At 45.8% G+C, this 19264-nt stretch overlaps 1 protein-coding gene and 1 pseudogene across 1 annotated transcript; one reads left to right on the forward strand and one right to left on the reverse strand.

Annotated features, from left to right (window-relative positions):
* The first annotated feature begins 8648 nt into the window (after window positions 1-8648).
* On the forward strand, window positions 8649-13336 carry TEX101 (testis expressed 101). Its single transcript, XM_069550955.1, has 6 exons — window positions 8649-8744; window positions 8873-9016; window positions 9154-9342; window positions 10422-10550; window positions 10708-10982; window positions 11923-13336. The coding sequence occupies exons 1-5, from the start codon at window positions 8663-8665 to the stop codon at window positions 10941-10943; spliced, it is 780 nt and encodes a 259-aa protein (XP_069407056.1). The 5' UTR covers window positions 8649-8662; the 3' UTR covers window positions 10944-10982; window positions 11923-13336.
* Window positions 13337-14046: 710 nt separating this feature from the next.
* Window positions 14047-15317, reverse strand: LOC138418946 (BRISC complex subunit Abraxas 2-like; annotated as a pseudogene).
* Window positions 15318-19264: the final 3947 nt, after the last annotated feature.

Consider the following 19264-nt stretch of genomic DNA (forward strand, 5'->3'; position numbering starts at 1 on the left):
GATCCCTGGGTGGGGAAGATCCCCCACAGGAGGGCATGGCAACCCACTCCAATGTTCTTGCCTGGAAAATTCCATGGACAGAGGAATCCGGCGTGCTACAGTCCATGGTGTTGCAGAGTCAGACACGACTGAGCCGCTGAGCACACACAAACAATCACTTGGGAAGTGAAGGTGTACCAGTGAAGCTTCTATTTTAGCAGGCAGCACCAACAGGGGGCTCACACCACTTGAATAAATTGACATAATGGTTTGTGTGAAGCAGAGAAATGAGAGGGTTGGCACCATTTCCTGAGGCTGATATCACTGGGTCTGTTATCCTAGGCTTGAAAGACTAGGAAGTCATTACTGTTGTTAGAATCTGGAAGGGGGTGGTGTTTAGAGAGGGCTGCCTGACAGGAGCCGTGATCTCAGGCTGAAAAATCCACCCAGCCCACAACGACACTACAGGGAGGGAGCCGGGGAATGAACACCCCAACTTCACTCAGTGTCCTCCCTGCGGTTTCCTGCTGGGGCTCCCCTTCCACCGGACCCAGCTGGAAGGTGGAGATCCCACTAACAGTCCCCACAACTCAGGGCAGGGGGAGAAGGGGAGAGAATGAATGAGGAAAAGGAAACCGCACAATCCACCCCATGAGTCCGCAGTACAGAAGACACACAGTTCCCATCTGTTCCTTAATCATAGAATCATCTTGTGCTAACGACAAGGGATCGCACGCCCGCAGCTTTAGATGGCCAGTTCTTCATGAACCTCAATGAGAGGGGAATGGGGGAAAAACCTGTAAGAGAGCTGCAAAGGCCCTGACTGTGTGGCTGGTGGTGATGAGAGCCGCCTGCTTCTACCACCCCTTCTACGTTCTCTTACCACCTGCCAAACCTCCTCTGGACATCGTTGGGACACAAATCTTCATTCCTAAGGGAAGTAAGTGTTCAATAGTCTTGTCTTTATTGGCTTTTGGCCACTTTCTGCTGAACAGGGCCACCGGCAAGTAAATATTACCCCCAACACATCCCCTGGCTTCCAAACTTAGTCCCCCTTGACCCCGCAAACCAGCCCCCCTCTGGTGGTCACGGTCCCTCTGGTCGTCTTCTCTGCCTCTTCTTTCAGCAGCACGAGGAACACAAAATAGCCTGGGGGCAGGCCTGGCTTCTGGTTGATTAGGGCTCTGATTGGGTTTCTCACCCACACCAAGCCCGCGGTCACAGAGACCAGGAGCAAAAATCCTTTAGGTGGGTTGTCATGTGTACTGATGGGCGGGGACACTCCCTTATCCTCCCCTGTGTCATGGACCCCTGCCTTCTGGCTCTAGGGCAGGTGACACGATAGACTGGCCAGTTTGAGACCTAGGGCATCTCCTGTTGGGTGGCAAGGTACCTTCTCTTCCTGGTGCCTTCAAAAGCCATCGTGGCCACTCGACCCTTCTGATAAGCCAATTGTGTCTGTGTAGGGGGGCACCTGGAAGGTCAGTGAGCTCCCTGGGGGTAGTTAACTGCCTCAGTTCCTTTGCCTTAAAATACGTCCTCTAGTTGGAAGCAATACTTCATGGGAGGACTTCCCTGGTGGTCCTGTGATTAAGACTCCATCTGCCAGTACAGGGGACAGGGGTTCAATCCCTGGTCCAGAACGATCCCACAGGCCACGTGGCAAATAAGCTTGTATGCCACCACTACTGAGCCCACACGCCCTAGAGCCTGTGCTCCGCAACAAGAGAAGCCACAGCAATGAGAAGCCTGTGCACCCCAACTAGAGAAAGCCCATGTAGCAAGGAAGACCTAGGGCAGCACACACACAAAAAAGAGAAAAATTAATTAATTAATTTTAAAAAACTTCCTGGGATCCTGTAGCAATAGAGCAGACATTTATTTCCTAAGTCCCCAGATGGCAGTGTTGACAGAAGCAGTGAGCACAAGGCAGGCGGAACAGCACCCACAGTGTGCATTACCCTGCAGGGAGAAAGGTCAGTCTCGAGAGCTGGGTATACGTCCTGAAGAGTCCTGCTGTAGAAAGATGCCATAACAGGCTGAGGTTGGCCTCTGCCTTTGTTGGTTTGGGCGCTGAGTGGAGTCAAAAGCCAGGTCACCTGGAGAAAGTTAACGCACTTGTTGTCACTGCATGGAGACATTAGTTAACTCACTAACCCAATAGAGTAGTAATTCTATCCCCGGGTGCTTGAACAAATACATCCGCTCCTATATTCCCTGTGAAAGATTTTGGCCCCATGAAGCCTTCCCCTTGGTCCTGTCTAGTCTCACACCCTTAGAATCTGTATCAGTCGGGGTCCAGGCATGTGTCAGGAACCACATGCTAATTTTAACAGGTAAAGTTTTTTATTTTGTTTTTATTTTGGCCACGCAGCCCGTGGGATCTTAGTTCCCTGACCAGGGATCAAACCCCAGTTAGTATAAGGAATCATTATTGGACTTCCCTGAGAGTCCAGTGGCTAAGACTGCCCTTCCAATGCAGGGGGCCTGGGTTCAATCCCTGGTCAGGGAGTGAGATCCCACATACTGCAACAAAGATTGAAGATCCCAAGTGCTGCAACTAAGACCTAGCACAACAAAATAAATAAAAATAAATATTTAAAAAAGGAAATATTTAAAAATGAAAGAATCATGAGGGAATTCCCTGGTAGTCCAACGGCTAGGGCTCTGAGCTTCCACTTCAGGGGACATGGTTCCATCTCTAGTTAGGAACTAAGATCCACGAGACCAGAGAGGAAAGAAAGAATCATTATCTAGCAACACGGGGTGAGGATTAAGAGGGGATTTGCTACTAAGCCTGAAGAACACAGAGCTTCCCAGTTTGCGCTAGTGGTAAAGAACCTGCCTGCCAATGCAGGAGATGTAAGAGACAAGGGTTTGATCCCTGGGTCGGGAAGATGCCCTGGAGAAGGGCATGGCAACACACTCCCGTATTCTCGCCTGGAGAGTCCCATGGATGGAGGAGCCTGGGAGGCTATAGTCCATAGCGTCGCACTGAGTCGGACATGACTGAAGCGACTTAGCACATGACGAAGATAAGATAAGTGCATCTAGGGAGCAACCTCCACACTTGGGGCTGGAAGACAAGCTCTTCAGCCTGCAGTGTCCCTCTACCACCCTCTACTGGCAAAGCCTAACATTGTCCCTGGCTGCTGCTGCTGCTGCTGTTAAGTGGCTTCAGTCGTGTCCGACTCTGTGCAACCCCATAGACGGCAGCCTACCAGGCTCCGCCCCTGGGATTCTCCAGGCAAGAACACTGGAGTGGGTTGCCATTTCCTTCTCCAATGTATGAAAGTGAAAAGTGAAAGTGAAGTCACTCAGTTGTGTCCGACTCTTTGCGACCCCACGGACTGCAGCCCTCCAGGCTCCTCCGTCCATGGGATTTTCCAGGCAAGAGTACTGGAGTGGGGTGCCACTGATGAACAAAATTGCTTGCAGGATCCAGCAGGGCAATGAATCTGGAGCTGAGAGGCCATAACTGGCGCAGAATCTGCCCATACACACGCTCTGGGATTCCTGCCCGTGCAAACTGGTGAGGTTCTCTAACGCTCTCAATGTGTGGTGTGTACGTGCAAGACCAAGTCCTGTGCTTCTTTGGACTACATTAGAAATTCGTTCTTGTGGGTCTGGAGGAGAAGCATTTTCCTATGAGTGGTCTCTATCCCATATCTGAGAGTCACATTCCCTTAACACAGACTGGCAACACTGAACATTTACCTGGCAGTGCATCTCTGCAGCCCGTTCACTCGAGTCTTAGGCTTGGTCCTCAGCCAGATCTGCCCTGTGACTGGAAACAAGAGATGCTCTGCCACGCGAGTTCTCTGATTGTCCATCACATTTCCATTTGGACGATCTCATCTTTCCATTGCTCCTCTTCCCCCACGTTTGCTCACTAGGGTCATCGGAAGAAACCAGCTGACTCCCCAGTCAACCTGTGCACCACTGTTGCCATAGTAACAAGGTGCCACACCCACTTCAGCCCCCAATACCCTGCTTTCCATCTGCACTTCTTTCACTGCTACCCCAGTGATAACTTGACCAACTATGAAATTGTCACAGGACTTCTCTCACCTGCGCCCTATCTTTTTCCATCAAGGTGGTCATCCCTGTGCTTCTCCCATGTAGTGGAAACCTAATCCCAGAATACAAGTTTGTTTGTCTGTTGCTGGATGCCACTGCTGATCCTGATGTCTGAATTGGTCAGGGTCCCGGCTTCAGGTTCAGTCACTCAGTCATGTCCAGCTATTTGTGACCCTATGAACTATAGCCTGCCAAGTCCTCCAGGCTCCTCTGTCCATGGGATTTTCCAAGGAAGAATACTGGAGTGGGTTGTCACTTCTTATTCCAGGGATCTTCCTGACCCAGGAATTGAACCCTCATCTCCTGCATTGGCAACGGATTCTTTACCACTGAGCCACCTGGTAGCAGGAAATAAATTGTTCACCCAAGTTGGGTAATGAGTCGAATTTATTAAGGGCAGTGCTGATTACAACCATTAATACTGGATCCAGGGAAACCACAAAGGATGGTGCAGGAGTTGGGAGTAATCGTATATTTAATTTAATTTTATTTATTTTTGGCTGTGCTGCACAGCTTGCGGGATCTCAGTTCCCCATCTAGGGACTGAACCCAGGCCATGGCAATGAAAGCCCAGAATCATAACCACTAAGCCACCAGGGAACTCCTCCATGTATTTGAAACATATGACTGCAACAATATATAACAAAGAGGATTGCTCTACATCTAGGGCGGGGGGTGCCATGCACTTCATAGATTTATAACTGGCATGAAGAGGCCCAGTACTGAAATGGGGGAGAGAACTCCTTTCTACATAAATCCACACTTGAACACAAAGCCACGTACACTCATGGTGTGCTGGTAAATGAACAGCTGCCTCCCCGAAGGGAGAAAGAAAAACTCTGATCTGTAGCATTTGCCAATGTCCTTGGTGTAAATACTCCCACTGTGGCTGGTTTCAAGCTATCATGATGTCCTTGCCTATGGAGTTGGGAAAAAATGACCATGCAGGAGACACAGGTTTGATCCCTGGGTCGGGAAGATCCCCTGGAAGAGGAAATGGAAACCTACTCTAGTATTCTTGCCCGGAGAATCCCATGGACAGAGGAGCCTGGTGGGCTACAGTCCATGGGGGTCACAAAAGAGTCAGACGTGATTGAGAGACTGTGTACACACACACACACCATACAAATACAATAGTTATAAATAGCCTCAAGGGCATAGGTAATGGTAAAATAATAGATAATTTAGGAAGTGATGATTTTTGAGTATTTATTACCTTCGTTTTAAAGAGTTTGTTATTTGTTTATTTATGGCTAAGCAGGCTTTCTCATTTTGCTGGCTTCTCTTGCTGTGGAGCACAAGCTCTAGGGTGTGTGAACTTCAGTAGCTGCAGTGCACAGGCTCAATAGCTGTGGCACGTGGGCTTGGTTGCCCTGAAGCATGTGGAATCTGCCCAGACCAGGGATTGAACCTGGGTCCCCTGCATTGGCAGGAAGATTCTTAACCACTGGACTACTAGGGAAGTCTTACCTTTGCTTCAATATAATTTAGTTTTAAGTTGACAAAATTTAATTTTTAATAGTGGCTCTATTTAGCAACTGGCTTGAAAAACTCCTGAAAATTGACTCTCATGAACCAGGTGGAGTCAGTCCCAGCACAGCATGGCCCACACCCCAGAGAGAGCCAATGAGTATGCACAAATGCTCTTGCACAACCTGCCCTGAGCTCTCAATTCTTAAAGAGTAGATCCGTATTCGTCCATCTCTGAACCCGTCAGGGTAGCCTCACCCAGGGTGGGTGGGTAAGGGACCAAGTTGGCTCACTGCCGGAAGCATGGGCACCTCAATATCCAAGATTTGTGGTGCGTGAGCATTGAAACCAGCAACACTATGGGTCTCCCTATTATGTCTTGAGAAGTTACCCGAGATGACCAACACCTACAATTCCCAAGATATGAGAAGGATGGGGACTTCCCTGGTGGTCCAGTGGCTAAGACTCCACCTCCTGATGCAGGAAGCCTGAGTTCAATCCCTGGTCAGGTAACTAGATCCCGCATGCTGAAACTAACAGATTCCATGTGTGGTAACTAAGACCTGGCACAGACAAATATAAAGAAATAAAATTTAAAAAAAAAAAAAAGAATTTCTACCGAGTTACTGATGGCTTTAAAAACCGAACTCAAAGAAAGATTTACTATATTTATATCAGTGATTAACATTTTAATTTTTTTATTTTTATTTTTTTTAGTGATTAACATTTTAAAGCAGCACTAGCTCTTGTTAAAATGTCTGCTTTTAGTTACTTTATTCAGAGGTGGTTTGAGGCCACCTTAACCATGCCAAAAGTTAATTTAAAACACAGAAGTAAAATGCCATGTATCCCTACCAGGGCTAAGTGAGCAGACACAGGCAATTTACTTTAGAATAGAGCAGGGGTTGTGGGGGAAGCCCTTTATTTAAGCTTGTGCATTTGGGTGCAAACAACCTTCCAGGGAGAAATACATGGAACAATGTCCAAAGACAGAAAAAGAGTCTTCCAGCCTCTCAATCCCATGGTACTTAGCTATGGCAGCCTCAGCAAACTAATTAACAGGCCAATGTGTTATTTAAGATGACCTTCACTACAGTTGCTAGATGCCAGGTATGGAGCTAGAACTGAAGAGGCAGGATGAGTGCTACTCAGAGGCATGGGAAGGGATAAGGGTCTTAAGATTCTGGAGCTCCAAGCAGGTGTCTATGCAGCTTCCAACCACCCTCTCTGCCCTCCAGTTACCCTTAACTCATTGGTCCCACACTGGCAATGGTGGCCAAGATCTGAGACCTTGCTCCAGACCTACAGTTACACAATAACCCAGGAAAACCACATACTGTTACAGATCAGAGGAGGTGAGTTCTGGAGGCCTGAGTCCCCAAAATAAGGGAGTGTGGCTCAGATTCCTGGGTCCTGAGGGGCAGGGTCTTTGGACCAGAATGCTCTCTTCCTATGTATATTAACTCTTTCTAATATTTACATGAATAACAATATTAATAATTATATTCTTAATGTTAACAGTCCCCAACTGGAAGCTCTTAATATGTTTTCACATAAAGTTAAGAATTTTACCAACACCATTCTTACTGTGGTATTTTCTCTATGAAAAATAACCACAAAACTCACAGAAACAGTACCAAGTCTAAAAGAACACATATGACATCTTTGTTACATCCAGAGAACTTATATGTAAGTATACATATGTGTAATATATATATATACATATATATATATATATGTAATGATTTCCAGCCATAAACAAGAAATCTGAATGCTGCGTCTGGTTTATGATACTGACACCAATATGTGGGTTAGCTACAATGGCATTCTGCCGTTTAAGGGTGCCAGAAATAACGCTGAAGCCAGCATCCCTCTATTCAGTCTTCCAGAAGACCACGGAGGAGGCTGGCACCCTGGTGTGTACAGAGGATGAGGCCTGGGCTGAGCAGGAACCACTGCAAGTGAAGAGTGAGGGGACCAAGTTGACTCCCAACAGATAATGGCCACTGGGATGGATGCTGGGAATATGGGCCAAGCTGGTACCATGAGAGGAACCTGGGCTAGGAGAAGAGTTCCGGGGGTGAAAGCCAAAGGTTTGCCTTCCTAGTGAGCCTAGGGAAGTATGAACTCTATAGATCAAACTGTAGAAAAGTTTAAGCAAGGTCATTTGGGTATGCGCCACCCCGGAACTGAACGCGCCTAGCACTACCAACACCGGCGAGTTCTCGGTCCTCCAGCTTCTACGCCACTCGCCATTCTGTGCCTGTGTATGTTCCAAGCCGGTCAAGGATAGGCCAATGGGGTGCGGGGGTTCCTCCAGGCTCATCCAATGAGCTAGAAGACTCTTTTGTGTCAACCAATGGGGCTTCGAATGAGCTGTCGCGTGAAACAGGTCCCGCCTTCCGTGCCTGAGGGAGCTTGAAGGAGAAGGCGGGGTTGCGAGAGTGTTAGCGTTCCAGGGCGTTGCTTCAGCACCAGTATATTTTTGTGAGATTATCTGGAAGTCAGGAGGAATTTTGGTCCCTTAAAGAGAAAAAGAGGGGCTGAGGACCCAGTTTCCTGGGTCCTGGGTAAAGATAAGGCTGGGGTGGGAGCGGGACTCCTGGAGTTAGCGGGGCGAAAGCTGGAGCCTTGCGCTTGTTGATCTGAGAGGGGGAGGGCTGGGTGCCCAGAATCACGCGTCCTGCCAGGAAAGGTGGCTGAACCCAAACTCCTGGATCCTTAGTTAGGACCAGGCTGAGATCTCAGAATCCCGGGTTCGGATGAAGATGGAGGCCGAGAGAGCTGAGCCTCCAGGGCATAGGTTTGAATCTGGACTCTAGAGTCTGAGGGAGAAGGGGCCTGTAGGCCGGATTATGGCTCCAGAGGTTGGAGAGTACAGGTTGTGGAGCTCGTTGGTATGGGTGGCCGAGTCTGAGAAGTACAGCTATGGAAACCGAGGCTTGTTAACTAGTTAAGTTGCCGAAACTCACAAGCTAGATCAGGAAAGAATGACTTTAGAAGCCATCGTTTTATATATCCCTGTAAGCTCTGCCCTTAAGTCGGTGCTTGCTCAGATTTTATCTTATTCCATGTGGCTGAAAAGCTTCCTGTCCATGTCCATCAAATCACAGATCCTGATCAGTTCTTCCAGATGTCTCTAAAAGAAGCCATGGGAGCCTGTCACTTTCAGGGTCTGCTGCTGCTGTTTCTTGTAGGAGCCTCGACCTTGATCAGTATGTATTGGAGATGTGGGGGTAGGGAGTGGTTGGGTCAAGGAGGGTGGATTTCTGGTGAAAAAAGAGTGATTTGGGGCCCCGGCAGAGAAGGACAAGTGCTCATCTTTATCTCCTTTTCTCCCCAGTGGCACAGAAATTGTTTTGTCAAAAGGGTACATTCACGGGTATCCAAGAGGATCCAGCAAACACGTTCAACTGGACCTCAGAGAAAGTTGAAGCTTGTGACAATGGGGCATTGTGCCAGGAAACCATCCTGCTGGTCAAAACTGGTAAAATGAGAAAGGGGCGATTGGGTTGGTGGGGGCGGGGTAGAGGGGAGAGGATTATGTTCATGTTAAGACTGTTCCCCTTTCCCCAGGCCAAACAGTAGCATCCCCACCCGCTTTCTTTCCTTCCTGTCTCACAGCAGGGACCAAGACAGCGATTTTGGCCACTAAGAGCTGCAGCTTGGATGGGACACCGGCAATAACGTATATCAGGCACGCTGCAGACCCTGGCCTAGTTGCAATCTCCTACAGTAATTACTGCGAGGATCCCTTTTGCAACAACAGAGAGGGATTATATGATATATGGAATATACAAGAGACCAAACAAGGTACCCTGTGAGGGGAGAGATGGGTGCTCTTCCCCCATAAGAGAAACTCTATACACTCCTGAAAAGAAAATGGGAGGCTTCCTTCTCTGTGTTCTTACTTGGTTTAGGTTCAAGTGGGCCATACACAAAAGAACCTCAGACCTTCTGCTTGTCTCTCTTTTTCTAAATTGTCACCTCGGAGTACTGTAAACAGTACTCCAAGCAGAGGGACATCAGTGAAGGCTGCAGTGTAAAGTGGATTTGGGGTTTATTAAGCAATAAGATGTCAGTGGAGGTTTCTGAGCAGGCTGGTGGCATCAGTCTAACTGCTCCAGCTTCCCCATTGCCGTGTGGCCACAGCCCCGTTCCTGCATTTGTCCTCAAAGTCTACAGTAACCTGGCCACACCTACCTTTTCAGGTCATTTTCTTCTCTTCCCTCATTTATTGTGTTTTAGCTAGGGCAGGATTCAAAATATTTTAACAATGGAGATGCTACTGACCAATCAGAATGGATGCTGGCTATAAAAAACAGTCCAGCCCTGCCTGTCTGTGCCTACCAGCTGAATATCAACACCTGGTGATTTCTCACAATTCCCAAATCCACCAAGCCAGCTCACACTTCCAGGCCTCTGTCCTTGCTGTTGCCTTTTTCACCCTCACGCAACCCCCACTTCACACAGCTAACCTCTGTTCTTCCTCCATCTCAACTGAGGTGTCTATTCTGGGAAAAATTCAACCAAATTATTTTAGATAATTAAGCATTCTTCCATTTCTTTGCTGCCATACCGTGGCCACAGTGCTCACAGGGTTGTATGGTAGCTAATTACTTACATGTCTGTCCTTTTCAGGACAGTGATCCTAGATGGCAGGAACTGGGTCCTTTGTGTATCTGTACCTCCACACCTATGCACAGTTTGGAAGTCATGTTGGATTGTGTTCTGACAGCACAGAAATCAGTTGGAAAGGGATGGGGAGGTGGTAGTAACAGGCCCTGAGTAGAGAGGCATCAGCAGGAAAGACTCAAGGAAGAGAAGGCAGCAAGGAGAGATAACTCCAGAGGCAGGACACATCCTTAACTTTCTCTCTCTTCACTCTTCAGAAACCAAAGGGACAACAGGCCTCCACTGCCCAACCTGTCTGGCTGTGGGGTCCTGTTTGAATGCTCCTTCTCTGGCCTGCCCCAATGATACAGATCGATGCTATCAGGGGAAACTCCAGATCGCTGAAGGTAAGCCGAACCTCTGATGGTTTCAGAGGCCAGAAAACCTCAGGCATGTGCATGTAGCCTACGAGGTTCTGACACTGAGTTCCAGGAATGAGGTGAGGACTGGATTCCCCTCTGATTTCCTCAAACATCTATGTGTCACCCCGTCCTTGTTCCACAGGAAATGTCAACTCACTTTTGGAGGTCAAAGGCTGTACATCGATCATTGGTTGCAGGCTGATGTCTGGGGTCTTTAAAATAGGACCTCTGTGGGTGAAGGAAACTTGCCCCTTCATGTCCATTTCGACCCGAAAGATTGACAGTGGGGCCACGTGGCTTCACACTTCAGTTTGGAAGTTAAAGCTACTGCTGATGCTGTTACTGCTTGTCCTTGGAGGGAGTGCTTCTGGTCCCTAATCATCTCTTCAGACTGATCGTTGGCAGCTTGAGGAGCAGGTGGAGATTTGAAGAGCAGCTCCTGTGAATGTATTTGACATTTCTAGTAAAGTTTCTGCTGTGATTTGTGTATGCCTCAAGACTAGACGTGGTGTTATTGAGCTAAGAGGGTCCTTAAAATTCGTGGTCTCCAACCCACACATCTGCAGAAAGGGAATCAAAGATCTCAAAAACTTGAGTGAATTTCTCACACTTACATAGCTATGGACAAAGCCATAAAGTCTGGTATTCCTTTCACTGTAGTAGGCTTCCTTCTCTTGCTGGCTAGACAGGAGACTAACATTATCCTCCTCTAGAACACTCCCAACCCAGTCGTAAGGCCAAAATCATGTGCTTTGGGGTTCTAATAATTCCTGGGGAGGTGTGTCAGAAAAATCAGATTCCAATTCTTCAGTTACAATGGGCCCTGTCTCCCCTATCCTGTTTGTTCCTTGCCCACTTTATATCATTCTTTTTCAACTCTGCTGCTTACTTAATGCCTCCTCAGTGGACAGAGAGAACTTAGGATGGAGCTAGGGCTCCATAGGTTCTGGTGAGTGTGAGCCAAACAGTAATGTGGATGGGGAGGTTTTGTTTTTGTTTTTTTTTTCAAATTCTTACGCTTTTTTATTTAACTTATTACTCAAGAATACATAAAGTCTATGTTATTGTAAAAGACTCCAGTGATACAGGAGCTATATAGAGAAAAGTAAAAGAGTAAAGAGAAACAGACTTTTTTCATTTTTTAAAAAGCAGCTTTATTGAGACTTAACAGACATACAATAAATTGCACTGGAGGTGGGAGGAGAGACTTTCATTGCAAACTGTTGACCCCTCCCACAAAGGACAGGGAGGCTGATCGTAGCATAGTCCAGCCAAGTTCTTTCTAGAAAGTTCTCTAGTTCTAACTTTTGGAGTTAAAGTTTCCTCACACAAGTTAATATTTTATCTTTGTTCTTAGGCATCCAGCTCTCCATTGTGTCAGTTTGGTAAATCTAAAGAGTGAGAAGAAACACCAACAAAATGTTAACTTAATGAGGGGACATATAAATGTGGGAAATTACAAGCATTCAGAGCCATAGCTGGTAAATACTATTCAAGGTAAAACACAAAATCAGAAACAAATAAAATAAACCAAAAAAGACAAGTGGGTGTTTCCTATAAGACACTGGTTTCTTTTTTTTTTTTTTTTTCATGATTAAATAAGTTTTTACTGTCACATTTAACTGCTTTGTCAGATATACATTGTAGGTTTCAGTATGGCATAAAAATAAAAATGTTTTCCTGAATGTCAAAATCTGAACAGAGGAGATGGTGATGGCACTTAAAAAGATAAGAAAATTCACACTGGTGCTGAAGCCACGAGAAGGTAGCTGGTAAACACTGGAACACATTCGCGGATAAAGCGGTCTGAAGTGAAGTGATGTGAAAGTTGCCCAGTCATATCCGACTCTTTGTGACCCCATGGACTGTACTCTCCAGGCCAGAATACTGGAGTGGGTAGCCTTTCCCTTCTCCAGGGGATCTTCCCAACCCAGGGATCAAACCCAGGTCTCCCACATTGCAGGCAGATTCTTTACCAGCTGAGCCACAAGGGAAGCCCTGAAACATTTCAAATCAAATGGCAGTGGTATAGGCCAGTAAAACTGGAGAGTAGGAAGATACAGAATCCGTCGAGTGACTACCTGAAGAATGGCAGTTTGAGCACTTAATTTCCAGTCAGACTAAAACTTCTTTCTTAGAAAACGAAACTACTTTTTCAGAACCTGGATTTTAAGCTTTTTTTTTTTTTTTTTTTTAACAACTTCCTTATTCTTACAGGTTGTAACTAGTCCAAAGAAAAGGCAGTTATAATCCATGGCATTAGCTTTGTGGGCTGGCCCTGCCATAAATGGAGAAGGGGTCTTGTCTTTTCCAAACCAGGAGCATGTCATACTCATGAAGTTCTGTAGTGGTTTCACACATTCTGGGCAAAACTAGAAAAGAAGCAGTAAATAAAAATGTTAAGTGCATCCCCAAAGACAGTCTCTACACATTCCACAGCTATATGCCAAACGGTAACTTTAAAAAGTATGGTTATTCCGATTGAAAATGAATCTCTGTTCAATAACCAAGCTTCCCAAACAGTTTATTAAATGTCTTTCTTCCACAAATAAGACTAACACTAGGATTTGTCAGAAGATCTACACAAGTTATCTCCTTTATGTACGAACTTGGCTAAATCCATGGTGTCTGGAGTCTGTTCTTCGTAAAACTCGGGTCTAGAACATAACTCCTTTCTGTTATACTGTTGTGTGTACTTCATTTATGACTCCAGAACAACCTCCAATCAAACTAAATAAATTTATATAAAAAAAGAACAGAAACATTAAAAAAAAAAAAGACTCCAGAACAGAGACCATAAACATGGCTAGTGCAACATAACAGTCATTGGAATTCCCTGAAAGAAAAACAAGTAATTTATTTTATGACATACTTATTTGGATGATAACTTACTGGTAATTAGTATTCCTACATTTTTTTTTAAAGGCAACCATTTTAAGTGACAACACATATCAGGCGAGTAGAAAAAAAGTGGAAACAAAGCCCTCTCTTTTGATCTCACAAAGTCATGCAGACAAAAGAAGGTACATCTGATTTGCTCCAATCTTTGAACATTGCTGCTAAACTAGTTTTCCTTTTAAAAAGTAAATTTGAAGGCATGATAATGCAAGAGATGAGGTTTTTGTTTATAGAACATTTACAGATTAATTGTGGTTAGTCTCTAATTTCCAAATTATTTTAAAGAACAGAAACGGCATTGATAAATTTATCTTTGCCTAAATTTACCAGTACATCATGAATTGCACCAGAATTCGGACAATTTGATTATCTTAATGACTCTGGTGTGAGCCTTGCACTGTGTCTGCAGGCAAGGACCCCACATGGACCCCTTGGAGGCTCCTCCAAAGTCTGTGCCCAGAAACTTGTCTTGGGGAGTCCAGGGGTCTGAGAGAGCAGTTCTCGCCCAAGAGGAAGTCCTCAAAAACTCTCTCAATTAGCGATTAAGAAAAACAGTGCTAACTGGAGAGTTTCTTGCGTTCAGTTAAATCTGGGAGGTCTAAGCATTCCTGGAGCCCTCGTCAGGATGTGTCATGGGTCCAGAATCCCTTGAATGTGAGTATTCACTATTAGAGGACTCTGTAGGGTCAATCAAATTTTCACAATCACTGTCGTGTGATTACTCAGCACTGTCTCCAGCTGCTCTGTGGGAAGGAGGGGGTCTGCTCCACTTTCAGGATATTTCAGTCCAGCATTGGTGGAGGCATAACTGGAGGAGTCCATGACTTGAGGTTGAGGCATAAACATGCTAGTTTCCATGTGAGAATGGCTCAGAGTACTTTCTTGATTGTTTGGGTGAAGATCAGAATTAGGCAGAGGCGGGTCTGAGGCCTCTGCATCTCCAGGTGTACTTTGACCTTCTGCTGTGAACCCTGGATAGAGCATCTGAGGGCTGAAGGTGGGGTCCACACTTTCAGATGGCATCTGTCTGCTTAGTGTTGCCTGCGGCAATCGTCTTTCTTTTTCCTTTTCATTCTTCCTCTGAGTGATCTGTCTTCTTAACTGGTTCACTTCTGCCTGACAAGATTCAACAACTTGCTCGCTCTTTTCTACAGTTGCACGCACTGCTTGCACTTTCTGCTGAACCACGTTATAAACCTGATAAATCACCCTGATGGCTTTCATTAGTCTGTCCTTGTCAAAAAAAGTCAGTACCATGTTCTTTAATAACTTTGGCATAATTCTAAGAAGTATTTGGCACTGAAGACGCCTTATATTCTTGCTGGCTAGTATTGCCTAGATTGGGAATAGTGAGGGATAGCCTTTAATTATATCTTGTATCTAAACAGAACATATTCTAAAGCATGAGTGGAATTGTTGGCATGGAGATGAAGCTGAAGGGGAGGAAGATGAGGTCAGCCGCCCCGAGGGTGCAGGTGAGCTGCTTATGGATCACTTGCTCTCTGTATAACATCTGCTGCTGTGTGTTTCACTGGAATCGGTACCACCCAATAACCTTCTTTCTCCGATCCTGAAGAATCCTGTCCAAGCTCTCTTCATTACCTTTGCTTGCATAGTCATAAAAACTAAAAAGTCTTGAACAAGGCTGATGGTTATGGATTTCAATTACTTGCAGAAATTCTGTGTTGATGATTTTGGAGTCACTGATGCTGAGGGTTTCCTCTCGCCTTACCTCTCCCCGAAAAAATCCTTCCTGAGAGCAATGGAAGAAGAGAGTTGCAGGTGGTCAGCGTTGCTGTTGGCGCTGTGGAAACACACAGCCCTGAAGGTGTAGCCCGAAATGGAAGCCGCCATGATTGAAATCTGATGCTGGTTTCTTAATGGCACTGAATACAGTTGCAGAAGACATTCCAGAGTGAATGAAGGAAAGCTACCATTTTAAAAAATTTGGCCTGTGAATAGTTTTGGTATTTAAAAAATTATAATATGCTAATAAGCTTGACATGGCATGAACAAATTTCTCAGGCCAAAAACTCAAGTGTGCAAACTTTCTAATTTCATAATATAAATATATAAGCTATTCAAATGTATGACTAATTTTTATGATACTTTTGCTTATAACAATCCCCCATTCTACCTGCTGCTGCTGCTACCTAGTGGTAGATAAAACCTAATCAGTTTGGGACTTCCCTGGTGATCCAGTGGCTAAGACTCTGTGCTTCCAGTTCAGGGAGCCCAGTTTAATCTCTGGTCAGGGAACTCGATCTCATATGCCACAATCAAGAGTTCTTATGCTGCAACTAAGACCCAGCAGGGCCAAGTAATTATGAAAAAAGAAGAAGAAGAAGAAAAAGAAACTTAACCTGTTTGAATAAATTGTTATAAATTCAGCCAGAGTTTTCTCAGCCATTTCAGATCCCCTGCTCATGCTTCGTCGCTCAGTCGTGTCTATACTCTGCAACCTCGTGGACTGTCGTCTGCCAGGCTCCTCTGTCCATGTGATTTCCCAGGCAAGGATATTGGAGGAGGCTGTCATTCCCTTCTCCAGGGCATCTTCTCGAACCAGGGATTGAACCCAGGTCTCTTGCATTGTAGGCAGATGGGGAAGCATCATTTCAGATCTAATCGATCAATTCAGGGCTTCTTTTCCTTTCCACTCTCTTTATCCACAGCTTTGCAGTAGTGCTGGTGGGAATGAGGTGACTGTCTAGTTTTCACCCCTCATGCAGCTGAAGTTCAAGTTCTTACTGATGTCTGGTTCTCAGCTTCCAGTCCTGCTGGCTTCCACTGGGAAACCTTTGATCTGGTCTGGTGTTCATGGGCTCCATGCAGGCCCTGTGAGCTCTGCCATCCCTCTTAACCACTCTGGAGCCTCTTCCAACTGCTCTGAAATCCCACTGAGGTCCTCCAGGAATCTGAAGCAGCCTAGGAATCCCATATAATAGATGAAATTCCTCCAAGTTCTGGAGAAAAGATAATTTCATAGAGACTTGCTTTTTCCTAAGGTCCCTGGGAAAGAGATGGGACCTAGACCCTGGAATTTATTACCCACCACCTACAGGCCACTAGCACACATTCTTCTCATATCTATTTTTTCTTTTTTCAACAATCATGCCATAAGAATTCCCTGCCAGTCCAGTGGTTGGGGACTTGGCCCTCTCACTGCTGAGGGCCTATTTTGCAGTGAAAAGGAAAAAAGAGGAATGCGTTTTTCTTTCCCTTTTCTGAGAACAAAGAAGGTAAACAGAACAGTGAACAGGCCTGAACATTCCTAGTTTTTACTTTGAAAGTGAAAACGTTAGTAGTTCTGTCCTGTCGGACTCTTTGCAACCCCCAAGGATTATAGCCTGCCAGGCTTTTCTGTCCATAGGATTCTCCAAGCAAGAATACTGGAGTGGGTAACCATTCCCTTCTCCAGGGGACCTTCCTGGTCCAGGGATTGAACCTGGATCTCCTACATTGCAGGCACATTTTTTTTTTTTTTTTTTACCATTTGAGCCACCAGGGATGTTTTTACTTTGTTTCTTATTTATGTGACTTCCCTGGTGGCTCAGATGGTAAAGCGTCTGCCTACAATACGGGAGACCTGGGTTCAAATCGGGAAGATCTCCTGGAGAAGGAAATGGCAACCCACTCCAGTATTCTTGCCAGGAAAACCCCATGGCTACAGTCCATGGGGTTGCAAAGAGTCAGACTCAATTGAGCAATTTCACTTTCTTATTTGTAGTCTGCAACTAAATTTTCTTTTCTGACCCCTAATTCTGCATGAGCTACATTTTGCACCTCTTATCCTTTGATTCTATGCTAATTACATTCTGTATCTGGTGCTTACCACTCTCTACAAACCAACCCTTGTAGTTTTTCTCTTCTTGCAGATCAGAAAGGAGGCCTCTATAACAATACACAGAAGACAATAGACCCAACTACTGGGCCTCCAGACTGCCGGAGGCTACCTGACACCAGCCTGTGGCTATTTTGAAACAATGCAGGAGGGAGAAGACAAGACCCTAACACCTTTGATCCTCATCACTGACCCCCCCCACCCCGCCCCCATTTCAAGCCCTCATCTTATATAAGCCCCTAGGCTCCTCACGGTGGGGTGGGCACAGCTCTTGAGGCATGAGCCTAGCTTTCCCCTCTGCCAGCTGAGAATTTAAGCCACCTATTGTTTTCAACTCTATCTCTGTATTTTTATTTCTCTTTGTGGGGCAGAGAAAGCCAAGATTTTGACTGCCAACAAACACTAGGGCCCAGGTTCAATCCCTGATCAAGAAACTGAAATTCCATAAGATGAATAGCTTAAAAACAAATAAACAACAAAAAAAAAACCACTCATACCATAAAGCCTTCATTCTTACACTGAAACTTAAAAATTCCATGTCTAATAAGCAAAAGTTAGGCCTTTGGAATTACATCTACTTCCATTTCAATTTACATAATCTCTTTTGAAACTTCAAGGCTCAACATAAAGGTGTTTTTGGCTCTTTGCATTTCTAGAGTAATAGGCCTACTGACTAACTGGAGGAGAAAGGGCAAGAGAAGTAATACAAAGAATGGGGGGCTTCCCCCTTGGTCCAGTAGTTAAAGAGTTCCCCTTGCAGTGCAGGGGACACTGGTTCCATCCTTGTTCTAGGAAGATCCCACATGCTGCGGGGCAACTAAGCCCGGGTGGTGGAAACTACTGACCCCACACGCCCTAGAGCCTGGGCTCTGTAGCAAGAGAGCGACCACAACGGGAAGCTCGGGCACTGCAACTAGAAGAAAGCCTGTGTGCAACAAGGAAGACCTAGTGCAGCCAAAAATATGGAAAAAAAAAGAAGAAGAAGAAGAACGGGAGTGTAGGCAGATAAAAGTGACAGCAAAATATAACCCTGCCATGTAGATACTTCACCCACCCACGTCAGCCTCCACATCACCCATGATACTCGTCTCTCCCTCTAGGGCTGCATTTGTGTCCTTTCCTCTCTGAAACTCCATCTCCTGTTCCCATTTACCCACCCTGGAGGGTCCCACTAGATGCCTCCCTGCAACTCCAGCAGACCTTGCTTGATTTCGCTGGCACTGATCTCCCTCCACAGAGCCCTGACGTACCTGCCAGCTTCCCTTCAATATCATACTGTTCCCACACAATGTATAACCTCCCCAGACAAGGTAACAACACTTCAGGGACAGGCATTGTTTCCGACAGCTTTACGACTTAATAGCATCCATGAAATGTGACTGGCAACTTGATGTTACGGGTCTTCCGGAACTGCTTATTGAAGTGAGCCAAACTTCCGCTGTTGAGTCTTCCTGGGTGACTCAGATGGTAAAGAATCTGCCTGCAATACAGGAAATGTGGATTTGATTCCTGGGTCAGGAAGACTCCCCCGGAGAAGGAAATGGCTTCCCACTCCAGTATTCTTGCTTGGAGAATTCCACAGACAGAGGAGCCTGGTGGACTACCGTCCATGGAGTCGCAGAGTTAGACACGACTCACTAACACTTTCACTTTTCACTTTCAAACTTCTACTATGCATGCACACACATTCCTCTTGAACAACAAAACTAGGGACTTGCCTGGTGGTCCAATGGTTAAGAATCTGTCTGCCAGTGCAGAGGACGTGGGTTCAATTCCTGGTCTAGAAAGATCCCACATGCTGTGGGGCAACTAAACCTGTATGATACAAGTACTGAGCTGGAGTATAGAGCCCACACACCACAATGAAGAGTAGCCCCAGCTGGCCACAAGTAGAGAAAGCCCACTCAAAGCAATGAAGACACAGTGCAGCCGTAAATGAATAAATAAATAAAATGTAAAG

This window comes from Ovis canadensis, chromosome 14 (genome assembly GCF_042477335.2).
Source record: "Ovis canadensis isolate MfBH-ARS-UI-01 breed Bighorn chromosome 14, ARS-UI_OviCan_v2, whole genome shotgun sequence".
Taxonomy (NCBI): Eukaryota; Metazoa; Chordata; class Mammalia; order Artiodactyla; family Bovidae; genus Ovis; species Ovis canadensis.

Bases quoted from the DNA above. Each gene is read 5' to 3' on its own strand.
- TEX101 (XM_069550955.1), top strand. From the start codon at position 8,663: ATGTCTCTAAAAGAAGCCATGGGAGCCTGTCACTTTCAGGGTCTGCTG. The intron at 8,745-8,872 runs GTATGTATTGGA...TTTTCTCCCCAG, and splicing joins AGGAGCCTCGACCTTGATCA to TGGCACAGAAATTGTTTTGT. The intron at 9,343-10,421 runs GTACCCTGTGAG...TTCACTCTTCAG, and splicing joins TATACAAGAGACCAAACAAG to AAACCAAAGGGACAACAGGC.